Genomic DNA, 17223 nt, shown 5'->3' on the forward strand with positions numbered 1-17223 from the left:
GGACAAAGCTTAAAATGTAAAAGTAATGGCAAAATATTTTAAAAAAGTAAATGAAAATGATGAAACAAAGAAAAACCTATATAGTAGCTGCTGTCAGTTAAAATGGGAAAGAAATACTCTCCAACTATCCCAATATACAGTAATGGAAAAAGAAAACAGAAAGTAGAAGAAAAGAAGTATTTCTTAATACTTACTTACATGTGCTTAAATATATCATTACCATTCTTCTTATGTGAGCAACCATCTTTTCTGAGCATGCTCTGGAAATTAGTAATACCTATTCCCCAAAAATGGACAACCAGAGCTGGAAAGCCAATAAGGAGCAGGATAGGTCACATGCTATAGAAGGCGACTATAATGATGCTTCAATTATTAATAATTTAGGTTAGCATTCAGATTTTAATATTTTATGAGGATTCATTTTCACATAATCCAAGAAGGATGGAAGATGTAAGGCAAGAAGATAAAATGCAAAAAGAAATAGAAGGGGGAAGAGACAGAAGATAACGATTATTTTTATTGTTGCAGGCTTATTTAGTTGCTAAACTCAATCTATTTTAGTTTTACTCTTCATTGATCACATAGCTGAACTTGTAACTAAAAGAGAGAACACTTTAGCAAGACATGACATATCTAGAAACCACTTTTTAAGTTATACAGATTACACAAACCACTATCTTTTTCATATGTGCAGACACTTTTTTAATGTAAGATACCTTTCCAGCTTACACCTGTTTTTATGCATGTACATATATACATAAAGACACAAGGGGCACATGCATCTCTTGTTAAAGGCAACTGCTCATACACGTATACACACTGTGCTAAAGTACAAGCCTAAATGTTTTGTTCTGTTGACTGAAATCAGACTCATTGTATGTAATAGCATATACCACCAAGTACAGCAGGGTGTCACATGGAAGTTAGTGTCCCCTTGCCTGCAGCAGATCAATTCTTTCTTATGTTTCTCCAGGAAACATCCTTACACACAGCTTGTTCTTTCAGGAGTGTATGAGAACTTGAGTAGGGACACTTTTGATAACTGCAGAAGAGAATGGTAACTAAAATTCATTAGGGAAGTCTGCACTGCTTGTGAAGGCCACACACACAGTACCCCATTTTACCTCAGTTACTGTGACATAGAAGAACCAAACAGTATCCACTAGATCAAAATTCATACAGACTCTCTGCATGCCAAATAAATATGTCATTATGGATCAATCTGTTAAGTAATATACCACTGAGTTTTAATAACACTTTGCATAATGAAGTCTAGACAGATAAAGTCTAGTCCTAGTGAATATAAAGTTGTATTTCAGTGGTTCCTCTATGTAGATAATTTTGAAAATGCTAATATATAAAATTGTTTTGTAAGGCTAGCTCTCTATATGCTGCATATTTACCAGGAAGATCATCTTTTGATCTTGAGCTTTGGGTTCTTTAGACTTGATGCATCAGTAGAAATAAGCAGAACCACTTATTTAAGTGAATAAGCTACATAGGATTCAGACGTTAGCATTTCTAACTCTAAGTGTTGTTTTCAGACACATAACCATGGTAGAGGTTGAAAAACTACTAGAGCGCAAGATATATTTTAATAAAGATGTTAAGACTCACTCAAATGAAGAACTGAAGAATCACCCTAGACTAAAGAAAAAGAAATTTATATGATCCCACAACAGTGAAGTAAAAAATTTCCCCAATGATTTAAAAAAAAAAAAAAAAAAAAAAAAGGCAAATGTAAGGGCTTGTTATTAACAAACTGAAGATTACTTATTAATAATTTACCTTGCAAAGAATGTTTTAGAACATATAGCTACATCACAAGTAGTACAATCAAAAAAGTATAATAATGAATCAATGGTTTGTTGTTCTTATAGATTGGTGTCCTGGTTTCAGCAGGGATAGAATTAATTGTCTTTCTAGTAGCTGGTATGGTATTATGTCTTGGATTCAGTATGAGAAGAATGTTGATAACACACTGATGTTTTCAGTTGTTGCTAAGTAATGTTTAGACTAAGTCAAGGATTTTTCAGCTTCTCATGCCCAGCCAGCAAGAAGGCTGGAGGGGCACAAGAAGTTGGGAGGGAACACAGCCAGGACAGCTGACCCAAACTGGCCAGAGGAATATTCCACCCCACATGACGTCATGCCCAGTATATAAACTGGGGGGAGTTGGCTTAGGGCAGGGGGCGGGGCTCGGAACTAACTGGGCACTGGTCAGTGGGTGGTGAGCAATTGCATTGTGCATCACTTGTTTTGTATATTCCTATCCTTTTATTATTATTATTGTCACTTTATTAGTATCATTATTAGTTTCTTCCTTTCTGTTCTATTAATCTGTTCTTATCTCAACCCACGAGTTTCACCTTTTTCCTCCCAATTCTCTCCCCCATCCCACTGGGTGGGAGGGAAGTGAGTGAGTGGCTGCCTGGTGCTTAGTTGCTGGCTGGGGTTAAACCACAACAATTGGCTAAAAATTGTGGTGTTGCAGAATTACAGTTTGGAGTGGGGAAGCATCCTCTGTGTGAAAACACACCAGTACTTGGCAGCTATTTGTTCATTCTCTTGCTCCTGAAGGTGCATAGGAAATTACTATCTGTCTGTGGTAACTGGCAATTACAAGCAAAAAGAAAATTAACAAAAGTAAGTGTTACCTTACTAAAATGGAAGTAGGCATTTAGCAAAACAAATAGAACATAACTACAGCATGCAAGTTACTAAGGATATTCAGTTTCTTTAAGCAAAACATACACATAAGTGACTGTTTCTAGTAGCTTGTGATGTATGGCACAACCATTTTAAAAAGCAATAGAATATGTAATAGATGATACACAAGTAAATACTGTAGTGGCTTCACAGTCCTGCTCTCTCACATCAACATGATTCCATATCTCCTGAGATTAAAACCTGTTGTGGCTTTAGATTTTAAGTACTGGGCATAGAAATAATTTACATGTGGGAATCTAAAGCTGTAAAACTTTGTTACATTGCATTTGCCCTGTGCCATTTTCACAGGCACTAACAACACTGGAGGCTCTGCTGTCTTCAATGCTGCCAAAATTGATATACCAGACTTCAAGTAGGTTTAAATATTTATATCTAGAACTGCTATTTTCAGGCTCTACACAGATTTAAGTCCATTTAGTTTTAACTCTGGTAATTTCTGTGCACACTTTAAACTGAAGTATGCCAGATGTTTAAATGCCACGGAGGATTATTATTACTTATTTAGTTATATAGATCCATTCCTCATGCATGCATATGCCTAACAAGCCAGTAGAGAAAAGACACCTTCCAGAGAGGGTAACACCTCCTTCTGATGAGACTTGTAGCAAGAGATTTGCCAGTTCTGAGTTCTAGATATGACTGACTGACTCATTTCACAAACTTCTGTCTGCATTCTCAGCAGTGAACATATAAATTAAAAATGTTCAGATTTTCACAGGCTAAACTTATGTAACCATGTTCTAAAATGTTGGCCTTCCTTCTAACTAATGTTTGCAAAAGGAATCAAAATATTTAAGGGAACTACACTGTAAAATGCTGATTGTTATATAAAGGTAAAGATACAGAACTAATAACAAAATCAACCGAACAAGGTGATAAAAAAAATGATAGCAAAACACACTATTCATACAGCATTGAAAAGGGAACATGCACAGATTAATCACAAAGTTTAAATTTGAGTATAAACATGAACTTATTCCAATAAAATATCAAATTTAATAAACTTAGGCTTATTAGAAAATGATAGGATAATGTAATAAAAAGAAAAATATAAGAAATTAAATAAAGGAAGCAGAGGTACTGAACTTACGACTACTGTGGCACTTGAGTTTACTTTTTATAGAAACTGCATGTCACAGGGCTCTACAAGCACTAGGGTTCTGGACACCCTCAAGTTAGTACCAAAGCTTGAATTCTGTATTAGAAAAGAACACTTTGACCAGCCTCTTCCAGATTTATAATTTCTGCCACACAGCCCTGACTTCCTCTTCCTTTACAAATAAATGTACTCCTAATCTTGCATACTGTTACTTCTGTTGGTAATATCTGACTAGCAAGTAGACAAAAAAGTTGGCAGTCCATTGGAATAACACTATACAAGCATATATTAAACATAGAATATTTGTACCAGACAAGTCAATCTAAAAGACTATCCTCTGCTTTTAGGACTTTCTCCAAATCCATGAACTGGAACCACAATACATATTTGTAAAGAAATGATGTCTCAGAGTAATGCATTTCTGATCAACAGAATACTGATCCATAGCACCAAGTGACACAAATTAGCTCCAGAAGGAAACTGTTTTTCCAGATATGAATTTCAACTCACAAGATCAATGCTGTATTAAAATGGAAGAAAGTAACTTGGTAAGACTTTCCTTTGCTAAGCAATCATATAAATCAGATCTGTTTGAGAAAGCCCCTTAAATGAGCAGTAAAGCAATATGCTCTTAGAAAAGGAACTAGTATTTGCTACTAACCTCTGACACAAAGAGCCTAGATACAACAGAGCCCACACTTTTTGCTCTTGTGAAGTTGGACTGTTACTTTTTCAAAAGTGTAACTAGAAAATGAAGACCTATTAAAAATGCCCAAAGTGTGTGCGCACGTATGTGTGAATAGACGTTAAACTATACATCGCTTATGGGACATCATCAGTTTGGTACTCTCAGATACAGTACATACAGACTGCATTTATATTGGTGTTTTAGTTCAGATCAGGAACTTCTGAAGCAAATGACTGTAAGACGTGAAACAGATGCCAAGGGATGAGATCAGAGCTAGTCTGATCCCCTGAAATACAAATCCTGGGAATACCAGGTTCTCAGCACCAGCTCTGCACCCTGGTAAATTCTAGTGTAGATACAGACACAAAGAATCAGTCTAACGAATGAAAAAAACCAGGAAGAAAATATGTGGAAAAACAGTGTTCTAGAGTTTTGTTAACAGCACTTCAAATCTGCAACTGATAGCAAATAGACGACAGCTACAACTGTGCAGATATTAAAATCAAGAACAATCTTTTCACTAACAGTGACAGACTTAGGAGCAGTACAATTCATAATTATTTCATTATTTGTTGCTTACTGTCATTTCTAAGTCATATTTTTATATGGCAAAACTTATCTGCCTGCATGATGAACCTTCTTTTATGTTCAGTTAGGCTGCAATAAGTCTCCAAGACAAGTGTTCTAGGACACTGATGATAACCTCATTAACTCCAACAAAAATGGTTTTTATTTATTCTAAAAATCATTAAAAACATGCTCCAAACAGAAGACTGCAAAAACTTCTCATAATATCAACTTTTCATTAGCCACCATCACATACAGAGAAAATAATAATCCCATCAGCCTTTTTATTATGTGAAAATTCTCAAATAACCTGTAGGACTGGGCAGCAGATATCATGTTGCCTTTTAACTTAAGCTCTACTGTCAATAAAACACTAACTGTAAAAGATTCCCAACTCCTCTTTATCTAAAACATCTGCTCCTGTTTTGCTGTCAGCTCTCTCAGAAGGCTTCTTCCACCTGTAACAAAACTATGGGCTAGGACTAGCTTTTCTCTTTTTTTCCTCATCATTAAATCTCTATTGCTCCCCATTCCAAAGAAGAACTGGTATGATATTGAGTATGAAGACAAAACATGTATCTAATGATCATACAGTTTAGTCCTCCCATAAAAGTTAATTATGTCGCTTTTCAGACCATCAGATTAAATTCTTTTTGCTTAATCTTAGCATGCTTGAGAAGCAGGACTTTCATTTACCCCACAGGTATTTGTACTTAGGGACTAAAGAAACAATGCATGAGGTGCGGAAGAATTGGTGATACTAGCAGTAAAGCAGGACTAGGATTGGAGCAGGGACTAGGAAACAGAGTTAGATCTAAATGAAGCATGTAGTCCCGTGAAGCTCTATACAGACAACAGTAGTCCTTTGTTACCCAAATAAGCACAAGTGTGTCATAGTCTATTGCATTGCAGTGTCAGTGTCCTCCTTCCCTTTAATGCAAAGGAATTAAATTATCTACATGAGATACTTCCAAGTTGATTCTTCAAGTAAATAATAGCTTGTACTACTAAAATAATTTGTTGTCCATGTTCTAATCATTACTATTTCTGACCTAGTATGGAAACAATGTTGTCTCCGAGAAACAGTACAAGTGGTTAAAAGAAGGACGACCAAGTAGAGTTTGAAAATGTGTTTGCATCACCCAGCAGTCACATCCTGTAGTTACAAGTGACTTGCTCTGAAGTCTACAGGAGCTGTTCAGTGGGTCATGGTGCCACCTAGAGGAATGCTGGAAAAGACTAAGAAAGATAGGTACTGAGAAGACAGCAACATTAAACGAACATAACTCTTAAAATTTGGTCCAGCTGACCTAACTATAAGAAATGAAGAATGCATATTAAACTTCGAAGAGAAAAAAAAAATCTTTTATTTTAGAGCTCATCTATATGTTGAGCTCTGTTTTTGTAATAGGATACAAGGTATTTACAGAGTTTACTTACAATGAAGGAGATAGAAGCCTTCAATTCAAAACTACTTTGATAATTAAGGTATGTTCAGATTTTGGACAAAATCAGCCTATATTTTATTTTAATTTCTGCTTGCTGATGTATTAGAAATTAGGTTCATTTGACATCTTGATTAATGATTAAAATCAAACATAGAGTACTCCAGTGTATATTTAGACTAACACTGTAGAAATAACTGATACTATACTGGTTTATCTTTGAAAGTATGCCTAAGAAAAGGTAACACTTCATCTAAGTAGACATGCATGATGAAAATATACTGTGTTTGCTAATGGGGACAATAAGGAAGTGGAAATCAAGACACCCGACAGAAGTCCAATATGTATGAAAAATTTCTGAAAACAAAAGAAAAGGCAGAGAAAGTATGACATGGTATACTTCAAAATATGACCTAAGATTCAATACATACATATAAGAAAAAACATATATAAACCAACACCCACAGACAAACAGTTATTACTGCAGTGAAACCACAAAACTCACTAAAGTAATATACACACATGTGATTATTAGAAAAAGAAAGTCAGAAGTGAACTATCTATTTTTAAATCTTGCGTAGAATGCTAAAAACAGTTTTAACCATTGCAGGGCAAACTAATCAATTCTAGATTTGAGTTTTATACATTTTTCTAATCATCATGATCATAAACATGCACATCAAGTCTATACAGGCATCTATATGCACATCTGTTTTAAAAGTTTCCATTTTATCTCCAATATTTTTGGACAGAAGAATAGAAAAACAACCTGTATCAGCTAGAAGCAACATCTTTCCTAAATTCTTTAATAACATCCTTCCCAGTAATAACATCCTTCCCAGTAATGTAACAAACCATTTATTGGTGCCTTCTCTAACATGGCTTATATTGACACCAATATTCCAAACCAAACCAAAACCAACCAAACAAAACCCACCCAAACAAAAAAAAACCCTCCCACAAAAAAACGCAACCAAAAAAGTCAACACGAAACAGAACCAGATTGACCCCTGATATGGAGGCACTTCTCTCAGGGATGACAGTGTTTGCTAGTTAGTTTGCAAGTTTGAATTCAGAGAGGAAAACTGCATTTTCCATTTTTATTAGTGTTTTATCCATAGCCAAAAAGTAATGGTTTAGTTACAAAAGAACTTACAGAACTAGTTTTAAAATGCATTTGCTTCTGCACATAAATTCTTCTTCTTGTAGTTCTTGCCAGGAATATCTTTTGTGATTAATTCAAAATGGTGAGGCAATTCATTTTCTCCTCTTTCTTTAAGTGTCTCCTGATGAGACAGAATCAAAAGGTACTTAGTCAAACACAGTAGAAATTGTTGAAGAATTCCTAAGCATTGTAAGTGTCATATAAGGTAGATGTTACTAAGGAAACAAAGGAAGTCATTCATATTTTAGCTGCCACAGATAGTGTGAACTTTCTACCTATTAGAAATAGCTCTAAATGATCTTTCAAAACTTCCAGTAACACCTTGCATCTGAAAACAGATTAAAACCTGAAATAATTATAAAGCTGGATGAACAGCAGTAGTCGGACGAAGTAAAGATACCTATCCCCCTTATAGCAGGAGTGCAAATTCATTAAAAAAAAAAGTTTTCAGCATTTTACAGGGCATAAACCCTGGTCGTGGACCCATGGCCATAAAAAAGCGTTGATCAGTCTTATCTTTAAAAATGTTTTATGCAGCCACATACTGCATTCAGAGTTGCCTGTGGATTGGACATAATAATCAGCAGGGGAAGGAGAGCTCATTACTACAAGCTCTCCTTCCCCTGCAGATTACCTCAGCATGAAGCCACGTATCTCAATCAAAAAAAAGATTGTTACAGAGAGCTACACAAGATGTTTCTAAATCAGCTAGCTTGGTGTTCAGCCTGTAGTTACAACCTTCTTTTAACCTTCAGAAAAGCAGAAGGACCAGGATGGTCTCTGAATATTAGCAATCTTAACGTTTAGAAATAAATCACTAAACAGATAAAACTCACCAGCAGACCTGTCCTGTCTCATGCTCACACAACTGATGCCCAGTTCACATATGTGGAAAATTCAGCAGCAAGACCTAATGTAAAAGGGACAAGGCAGGACACTGCCTATGTTGGGGGGAATGGAGGTTTAGGGGTGTCTAGCACATTGTATAGTACTGAGAAGAACCTTTCATACAAAAAACAGTGCACAGAGTGGTACCTTATATACAAATTTAGCTGCTTTAAATAACACAGAAAAATAAGCATAGCTGCAGGAAGCAAAGACATTTGCCTATCAGAAGTCTTTGGACCCCACTTACATAAAAGATCCAAATCATAACATCAGTGTTTGGAAAACTTTTTAATCAGAATGTAATATTCTGGAGAGAAATAACAATGTTTGCCTCCTTGCCCCAGACAAGTAAGAAAATCAGGCACTTGTGGCAACTTTGAGGACTAAGGGTGTCAAAGTCAGAGACTAGAATGCAACATGAATATCACCAAAATAATGTTCTAAGTACGCAGAGAGTCACCTAGGTATTATGTATGTCTTACTTTTTTCTGAGATAAACTATCATCCACTCGAAAAGCCCAGTAATTTACAATGAAATTATCTGAAAACACTCCTCTAGGATGGAAGCTTAGGAGTTCAACTCTCATGTTAATAAGATCCCTGTTGCTACTTCACATCACATCTAGTCTGTCTCAGTACATGTGAACTGCCGGCTCTTTCTTCCACTGCATATGCTGCAAAGCTATATAAGCAATGTGGACAGCTTCAGGTGCATCCTCAGTAGGAACGTGACTAAACACATGTCCCTTTGTCAGAAATTCATCTGCATATACTCCAGAAAAGTTAATGTCTCCCATAGCCAAAGGAAGATCTGAAAAGAGTTTTTGAAGTTTCCACCTAGGCTGCAACTATGTGACTAGAAGCTGTTTTAAATGTTAATTTGTCTGATCCCAGAAAACAGATCCTTCTTAAATCTCTCACAAATTCATCTTCGTCCCACTTATATGTTTCCATAACCCAAAGCACTTTCTAAGAAGATGTGCATGCAGGTATTTTCTGAAGCCATTTATTCTGTCCATATTCAAGTGTTTGAAGTTAGAAGGCACTCAACTACTTTAACAGAAGAAAGCAAACAGAAAAGAACACCTCACACAGTCAAAGCACATTAGATTTATTTTTAATTTCTGGCAACGTGCCAGAAAGTTTCCTTGCACTCTTTATCCAGCAAGTGCATTTGTTCTGTACAAAAGAAATAATGCTTTTTAATTTGATTTATGGAGCTAATTCTAAATCAAGAAAGCAAGGCTTTCTTGCATCACAGCAACACACTTGATTTTCAAATGACGCTACCGCCATTAATATTGATAAACAAAGGACAAAGTTTTCCAGTGAATTTTTTTCTGTACAGAAACCATGATAGAGACAAGAAGTTACATTCATTAAAGCAGAAAAAACTTCTAGTATATTAGCTACTACATACCACTATACAGTTACTGCAACATACTAATACAAAAGGCAGTATGTTTTACAGCAAGCAAATATTGGAGGCTAATGCTCACACTCTACCTTATGCTTTCATGTTGGGTATTTAAAAAAAAACAAAACAAAAAACCAGTGTATATATTCTTATATGAAATCTGTCATATACACACGATCTGTTATAAAAACATACTGAGACCTGGATAAGAGAAAATTTAGTATGTATGCATTTTATTCTTGAATAGCACTCTGAAATACAACTGCATTTTTACCACCAAGCTATCCACACTGAGAAACCTAATAAAAATATTTCTCGGACATGGAAAACTCTGCTATAAGTAACCAACAAACTATAACTACCGATTATTTATAATGTCAAAACTTTTGATGAGCATAGCAATGTCAGTGATGTGTTACAAACCAGAAATGTAGTCTGCTCACAGGTGAGTGGCGGGGGTGCGTGAGGTGTAAAAATAAAGAGGGAACCACAGATTCACATTTTCAGAGAATTGTTCAGAAAACACAGTGTTGCAACAAATCTGGAAATAAGAGAATCATCTAAAGAAACTGGAGATATGTTTACTAAAACACTTAAGATAGACATAATTTCTCACAATATATACAAAGAAATATAGAACAGCATGGTAAAATGTAAGTATTTTAGTTCATCCAACTAAAGAAGTTCTTTATTTGGGTATAAGAATAACATGAAGCTGGTTTTCCAGCATGTACTGAGGCTTCATAAACTACAATATTAGAATGAGACACAGATTAAAACTAAGGGAAAGAGGGCAAAATGTAGAAGGTTAGTAGAAGTCCTTAAGATGAAATTGCTGCCAAAAGAATACAGAGCCATAGCATCACACTTTACGTTGTCTGATGTTCTAAAATGCAGGAAAACGCAATGGATGTTCACATGCGAACATATCCTAGCTTCTCGTGAATGTCGACTATTAAATAGTGACTACTCAATACAAATAATTGTGTTGTATTGTATTTCACAGGTTATTAACAGATGAAATTTCAGTTTTGACCTCCAATATCCTGGAACATACTACACCATATCTTTACCCACTTCTGAAATGAACTGTATCTGATCAAGTACCTTGACCTGATTCTGACCCAAGATATCCCAGCACCTATTGCTGTGTACTGAATCATGTAAAATCAGCTACTAAGCGAATTTGACAAGAAACACAGCAATGCTTGCCTATCTAGATGAGATCAGGCCCGAGTCCTTATAAATTATGTACTAGGCATCGTTTTAGCTCCACAGAAAGCAGTAACACGTTCTGTAATCGGAATTATGCAGCCTTTATTCTATCAAAATTAAAATTAGAGAGACCCTAAGGAAAGCTAATTTAGAGACACTGAAACGAAGTATAGACCAAACTTGTAGAATTTCCTGTTGTTGAGATTATCATCATGTGAGGTACTGTGCCAAGATCAGATAATTTGGGATTGGTGTTAGCAAGTGAAAGCCACAGTGACCAAAAGACAATTACGTGCATCTAAGACGTCAAGCATAAGCTGATCATCTGCTAAGATCGAAATGAATTTTCTTTTTCATATTCACTGCTGTACACTTCAAATCATTATCTCATATCCTGAGGAAACCTACTAAAGTCAGTTTACCACTCATCACACAAAAGGCTGAACACACACACAAAAAATTTGATAATTTCAGGGCCTTAGTTAGGTGCTGCTATAAACTGTTTTCTATGTCTTCCAGTGAATGTCAGGATGTATTAGACAAGGTTTCTACAAACCAAGTAAGCTAGTTTTCTGACAGGAGATTTTTAACATAATGTTTATTCACCTTTGGTAGTAGCACACAAGTCTTGTGCTTTTTACGTTTTATTTAGAACTGTTAGACTTGAGATTTTAAGTACCTTGGAGATTTTTTCTTACAACAAGAAAAAAATTTATTTTATTTATGTGATGAAACACATGATACAAAGCCTGCTATAAGTTACATGAGCGTAAAATAAAGCTAACACATACTTACACAACATGAAAAAAATGTGGCCTGTATTTTCTCCAAAATAAGTAACCCTCACATAAACTGTAATTATGCAGTGGAAAAATACCAAAAGCAAATACCAAAAAAAAGCATGAAAGCTCATTACATATTTGCAACTCTAAACAGATTCAACAGGTTCTTCAATGAACCATGCACATCTCGTAAGATGGAAATAGCTTAAAGGCAAAGAACATTTAAAAGAATAAGCCTGTAAAAACTACAATGACCTTAAATTCATGTCATCTACTAATTTCTTTTGTTACTATGGCATTGTATAAAGGACTAGAATGACTCCATCTGGAACATTTTGATCAAGATATTGGAAATATCCAGGAGAAAAAAAGGATAATGACAACAGCAGGGATTTCAGAAAATGGTACTAAGAAAAAAATAGGTCTCAACAGTTAAAGTCTATCAGCCGTAAAATATTTTAGAATACACAACATTCACTGAAGGTATATTTGAAGTTTACACCAAAAACGGCTATCATAAAAGCTATCTGAAGTGCTTATCATCAGAAAACCATCATCTAACCATACTGTCCAGTGCAGTTACAGAATACTAAGGTTACAGGCAAAGTTTTACCGATAAATATCTGTTATTCACAAAGTCATAGACCTGGACAAAAAAAAAAAAAGAATACTCTCTTTAATCTTACCTTTTGCTAGATGAAGTTCCTCTGCTTTTCTTAAGTAAAGGAACAGCCCATCTCTCTTTCAGTGGAATTCTGGTAGATCACTTTTCTCTTTCCACCTCTGAGTTCCTGCAATTATTAAAATAATTTTGAGATTTCTCATGGTTGAAAAACGTGGTTCAACAGAGCATAGGAGAAATTCTAAGTTGCTGAAACCAGTATTCAAAATCAGGATTTGATGTTGCTGATTGCTCTCTTTCCCCTTTGTAAATATTACTAATTTTTCTTTTCCAACTCTCCCAGTTTTCCTCCTTTGTTCTCTTGCCTGTCTCTCCTTACTTCTACTGCAAACTCATTCCTTTTTGTGAATGTTCTCTCCTCCTTTCTCTCCTCCCTTCTTTCTTTCTCTAAGATGCTGCATGCATGGAAAAACTCCCCTAATACTTCTCATGTTTGTAACCCTCAACTGATAGATGTGGCTTTACAGGAAAGATGACTCTCCTATGATTTCTATTTGGATACAGATGCATTTGCATTTTTTATCTTCTATACCTGCAGAAATTCAGGCAGGATCTCAACTGTTCAACTTGCTGCATCAGTAGCTGTTTTACCAGCCCCTCGCTATTCAGCATTAGGGTCTGCCTTAATAAGGTCACTTTGTCTATTTTGGAAATAAATTCCATTAAAACATGTGTTCACTAACATAAAAGATATATTGCTTATCCTGTTAAAACTGAACAAATATGGTGGGACCATACATCTGTTTTAACCCCCTTTTCCAAATTGTCCTTTACCGTGAGATCTCAGTTTTTATTTTTACACTAGGCCTTCGCATATTGCTCCCTGTTGCCAGGGATGGCCTACCAGGGAGCACAACGAGACTAGCACAGATAAAACCTCTGTTGTCAAACAGTAACTGTGTTGTTCAAAATATTTGTATTAGAAAGGCAAGACATTGACACAAAACGTACATTTCAAGTGGCAAGAGTATACAAATGAGATTCTCCTCAACAAGCAGGGTTGCATGAAAACATTTTGGGCAATTCTGTCCAAAATGAGCTATTGGGCAAAGAAAGCCGGCAGGTAAGACACCATCGAGTTTTTAGGTGCCGAACGGCTTTTAGTTACTTCTAGAAGCACGAGGCCCTCTGCTCGCCCCTCCAGCTGCGGGCCCAATTGCCGTGCTGCAGCGGGCAAGGGCGCTGCTTCCAACTTTCTGCTGCCATTTTACTGCCGGGGGGGGGATGGCGGCGCGCATCGGCAGCGAGTCCACCACCAGAGCCGAGGCCCGCCGGCAGTGCCGGCAGCGGCCGCTCCAGCCGCCTCCTCCCCTCAGCGACCGCCGAAACACACCCCCGGGCACCGCGCTCTTCCGGAAAGCCTTCGCCAGGCCTTCACCGCCAGCCTCACTTCCCACAGGGAAGCTGGGTGCGTGACAGCCGCCCTCTTCGCCAAAAAAAAAAAATAAAATAAAAAACAAAGAGAGAAAATACGCGCCGCCGGGTGCCGGCCTCGCTGCCTCGGCAGCGGAGCCGGGCGCTGTAACGGGGCCGCCGGCTGCCGCCAGGCGCGCGCCGCTCCCCTCACAACCTCGCGGGCGGGAACCCGCCGCCGCCACCCCCAGCGGCGGCGGCGGCAGCAGCAGCAGCAAAGGCCGCTCCCCGCCGCCGTCCACCTTCCCCGCCGCCGTCCACCTTCCCCGCCGCCGTCCACCTTCCCCGCCGCCGTCCACCTTCCCCGCCGCGGCACCGAGCGGGGCGGCAGCACGGCCCGCCGGCCCCGCGCAAGCGGAGGTGGCGGCAGCCAGGTAAGAGGCGGCCGCGGGGCCTCCGGCGCTGTGAGGCGGCGGAGCGCTTCCCGGGGGAGGGAGCGGGACGCGGGCCCTGCCGGCGGTGGCCGCGGAGGATTGCCTCCCTCCGCGGCCGGCCCCGGGCTACCCCGCTGAGGAACGGGCTTTTAAACCTCTGCCGGCCCGGGGAGCAGCCGGCTCCCGAGCGCGGCCTGCGGCGCCGGGCCGGGCCGCGATGCCCCGCTCACCACTCCCGCCCGCGGAGGCAATGCCTGCGGTCGCGGGGTGCCGGCCCGACGGTGCAGCGGCCTCCCCCCCCCCCCGCCGAGGCCGGGGTGGTTTCTGGCGGCGCTGAGGCGGCCGTTTCGGGCAGCGCCAGCACAGGGCGGCCTGTGCCCGGAGCGTGGCGGGCGGGCGGGCGGCGTTTGGGAACGAGGGCCCCGCGGAGGGGAAAATCCGTCCGTCTGCCCCCCCCCCCGCGGGAGGCAGCGCGCAGGTCGGTTTAGCGCAGCATCCTGAGCTTGGGGCAGTTGCTCAGGCAGATCTGGTCGTGTGTCATGGTCACAGACGCGTTTCTAAAGACTAATCTCCGGGTGTCCGTTTGTTCATAGGAAATAAACGGGTTCTGATGCGAGGAAAACGATGAAATTTGGTTGCCTTTCCTTCCGACAGCCCTATGCGGGATTAGTTTTAAACAAGGTCAAAACAGTAGAGACTCGCTGGCGTCCTTTGCTAGCAAACTACAAGAACTGCACCCTTGCTATTCATATAGCTGTTAAGGACTGGCAAGATGAAACATGGAGAGCAATTCTTTCGAATAGGTTTGGTATGACACCAAAACAAGTGCAAGATTTGTTGGATAAAGGGGAAAGATTTGGCAGAGGAGTTATTGCAGGTAAGCAACCTTGGATTATATTTTCCAAGCAAACTTTCAGTTCATTAACATTTACTCAAATACACATCTGCTTTACACAGTTAGGCTCATTATAACATTGCTTTAATGCTTATGTTGAAGGAGTGGTGCCTGAGTTGTGACTGGGGGGCTATTTTGATTCCTTATCACTATAAGCAGAGGTCTGTGAGGGAAGTTGTAAACAAAATTTATTCTTTTTTATTGTGTTGGAAATGTGAAGTATCTTTGACCTTAGGTGTGAAGAATTTTATTCGGGCCTCAGTTTTTAAAATACACTCACTCTACTAAAAACTTTAGGCTACAACTCTAAAGTCTGTTCAAGAAATAAAATTGATTTGTGCTAACTCATCATGTAGTAAGATAGTATAACGTGGGTTGCATATTAATTTTGTTTTACAATAATAAATGTCAATTTCACACTTTGCATTTTGAGCTTAGGAACTCTTGCTGAAACCGTTTTACAGTACTCATAGTCAAGTGGAGTCATGATGTTGCAGTGCTTTGCATGTCACATTAGAGTATTACATAAATAAATCCTATTTCAGTTCTACAAATGCTCCATTGCTCTTGTTACTTGGGCAGTGAAGAAGTTTGCTTCTGTAACACAGAGTTAGGATGGAGTGGTGTTTCTTTGCTTATACTGTGCTGAAACACACACATTGTATGTTGCTGCGCTGTATACTTAAAAAGTTTTAATCCAGCACTCACTTTGCAATCTTTTCTTGTAGGTATATTTTGTTACACCATCTGTCTTGCATTCTCATTTGAGTATTTTTAGCTATTCTTGCTCAACAAATTACTTCTATCGCATATACCAAAAAATTGTTCCAGTTCTCCAGTGCTGAAAATTGTTAGGTACTAAGTAATATGCAGATTTGCAACCTTGACATAAATTGCATGCTAAATTGTTGAATAGGTATCAAAGCTTCTTTGATCTTTATTTTAACGTTTTTAATCATTAAGCAATGTAGAAATTCCCTTTTATGACACTAAAAGGGTTCCAGAGAGCAGGACTTTCCATAAAGTTTGATGATTTAAAAATGTTAATAGAATAGTGTCCTGATAGAAACAGAGGGAGTTTTATTTTTAATGAAGCTGTTTCAAGGCCAAATGTACCTCAGGAGTTTTGGTAGCAGCTGTATCTCCTTAGATGCAGGCTTCTTTTAACAGAATTGTGTATCACTGAGTTGTGAATATTGTAACTGCATGCTTCACCTGTTCTTCACCAACTTAGGTTCAGTCATGTAGGCCATCTTCTGCAGTGAACGACACTGGTTTGAGGTGTGTGTGCTTCATACTGTGTTCTTCTGGTAACAAATTAGCTGGTTTGTATGGGACGTTTACTTTTGGAAAACTTGCTAGGAGATCAAACAGCCAACTAATTTTATATTTTAAAATACAGGATTAATTGACATTGGAGAGACATCACTATATCCAGAAAACTTGCCTCCTGAAAAGATTCTGGAGCTGGAAAACAAAGCTGTCCTCAGTAATCTAGAACAGAAATACTTGACTGTTGTTTCAAATCCAAGATGGCTCCTGGAACCGATTCCTGCCAGAGGGAGAAGAGGTGTGTGGCAGGTGGACATCCCCGAAGAACTGATCCCTCCAGAAGCATAGGTGCTGCCCCTGTCATTTTTCCTGCCTAAATGCACACTTGTAATTCACAAGTCAGCATCTTGAACACCAGCAAGTTGTTTAGGATTCCCTTCCAAAACTAATGGTTTGTAATAGCAAATACATTTGAAGAACTGCTCTTTTGAGGCAAAATAAACAAGATGTAATTTTTATGACCATTACTGAAAATCATTAATGGTTTACTACATTTTTCCTATATAAAAAACTTCAAGTAAATGTGATGTT

At 38.5% G+C, this 17223-nt stretch overlaps 1 protein-coding gene and 1 long non-coding RNA gene across 3 annotated transcripts; one reads left to right on the top strand and one right to left on the bottom strand.

Moving 5' to 3' along the window:
* Positions 1–6480: 6480 nt before the first annotated feature.
* Positions 6481–15047, bottom strand: LOC142043352 (uncharacterized). 2 transcript variants are annotated; one of them, XR_012654023.1, is made up of 4 exons: positions 14372–15047; positions 12683–14333; positions 8531–8604; positions 6481–7815 (listed from the first exon to the last, which is right to left on the bottom strand). It is a non-coding gene; the product is annotated as an uncharacterized LOC142043352 (long non-coding RNA). The 2 variants fall into 2 exon arrangements; XR_012654022.1 differs by lacking the exon at positions 8531–8604.
* On the top strand, positions 14331–17156 carry EOLA2 (endothelium and lymphocyte associated ASCH domain 2). Its single transcript, XM_075054444.1, has 3 exons — positions 14331–14465; positions 15059–15342; positions 16763–17156. Exons 2-3 carry the CDS (start codon positions 15090–15092, stop codon positions 16978–16980), a joined length of 471 nt encoding a protein of 156 aa, XP_074910545.1. The 5' UTR covers positions 14331–14465; positions 15059–15089; the 3' UTR covers positions 16981–17156.
* The last annotated feature ends 67 nt before the right edge of the window (positions 17157–17223 follow it).

The sequence above is a fragment of the Buteo buteo genome, chromosome 22 (genome assembly GCF_964188355.1).
Source record: "Buteo buteo chromosome 22, bButBut1.hap1.1, whole genome shotgun sequence".
NCBI lineage: Eukaryota > Metazoa > Chordata > Aves > Accipitriformes > Accipitridae > Buteo > Buteo buteo.

Excerpts from the sequence above, each read along its gene's own strand:
- EOLA2 (XM_075054444.1), top strand. The coding sequence starts at position 15,090 with ATGAAATTTGGTTGCCTTTCCTTCCGACAGCCCTATGCGGGATTAGTT. Across the intron at positions 15,343-16,762 it reads TGGCAGAGGAGTTATTGCAG|GATTAATTGACATTGGAGAG; the intron begins GTAAGCAACCTT and ends TTTAAAATACAG.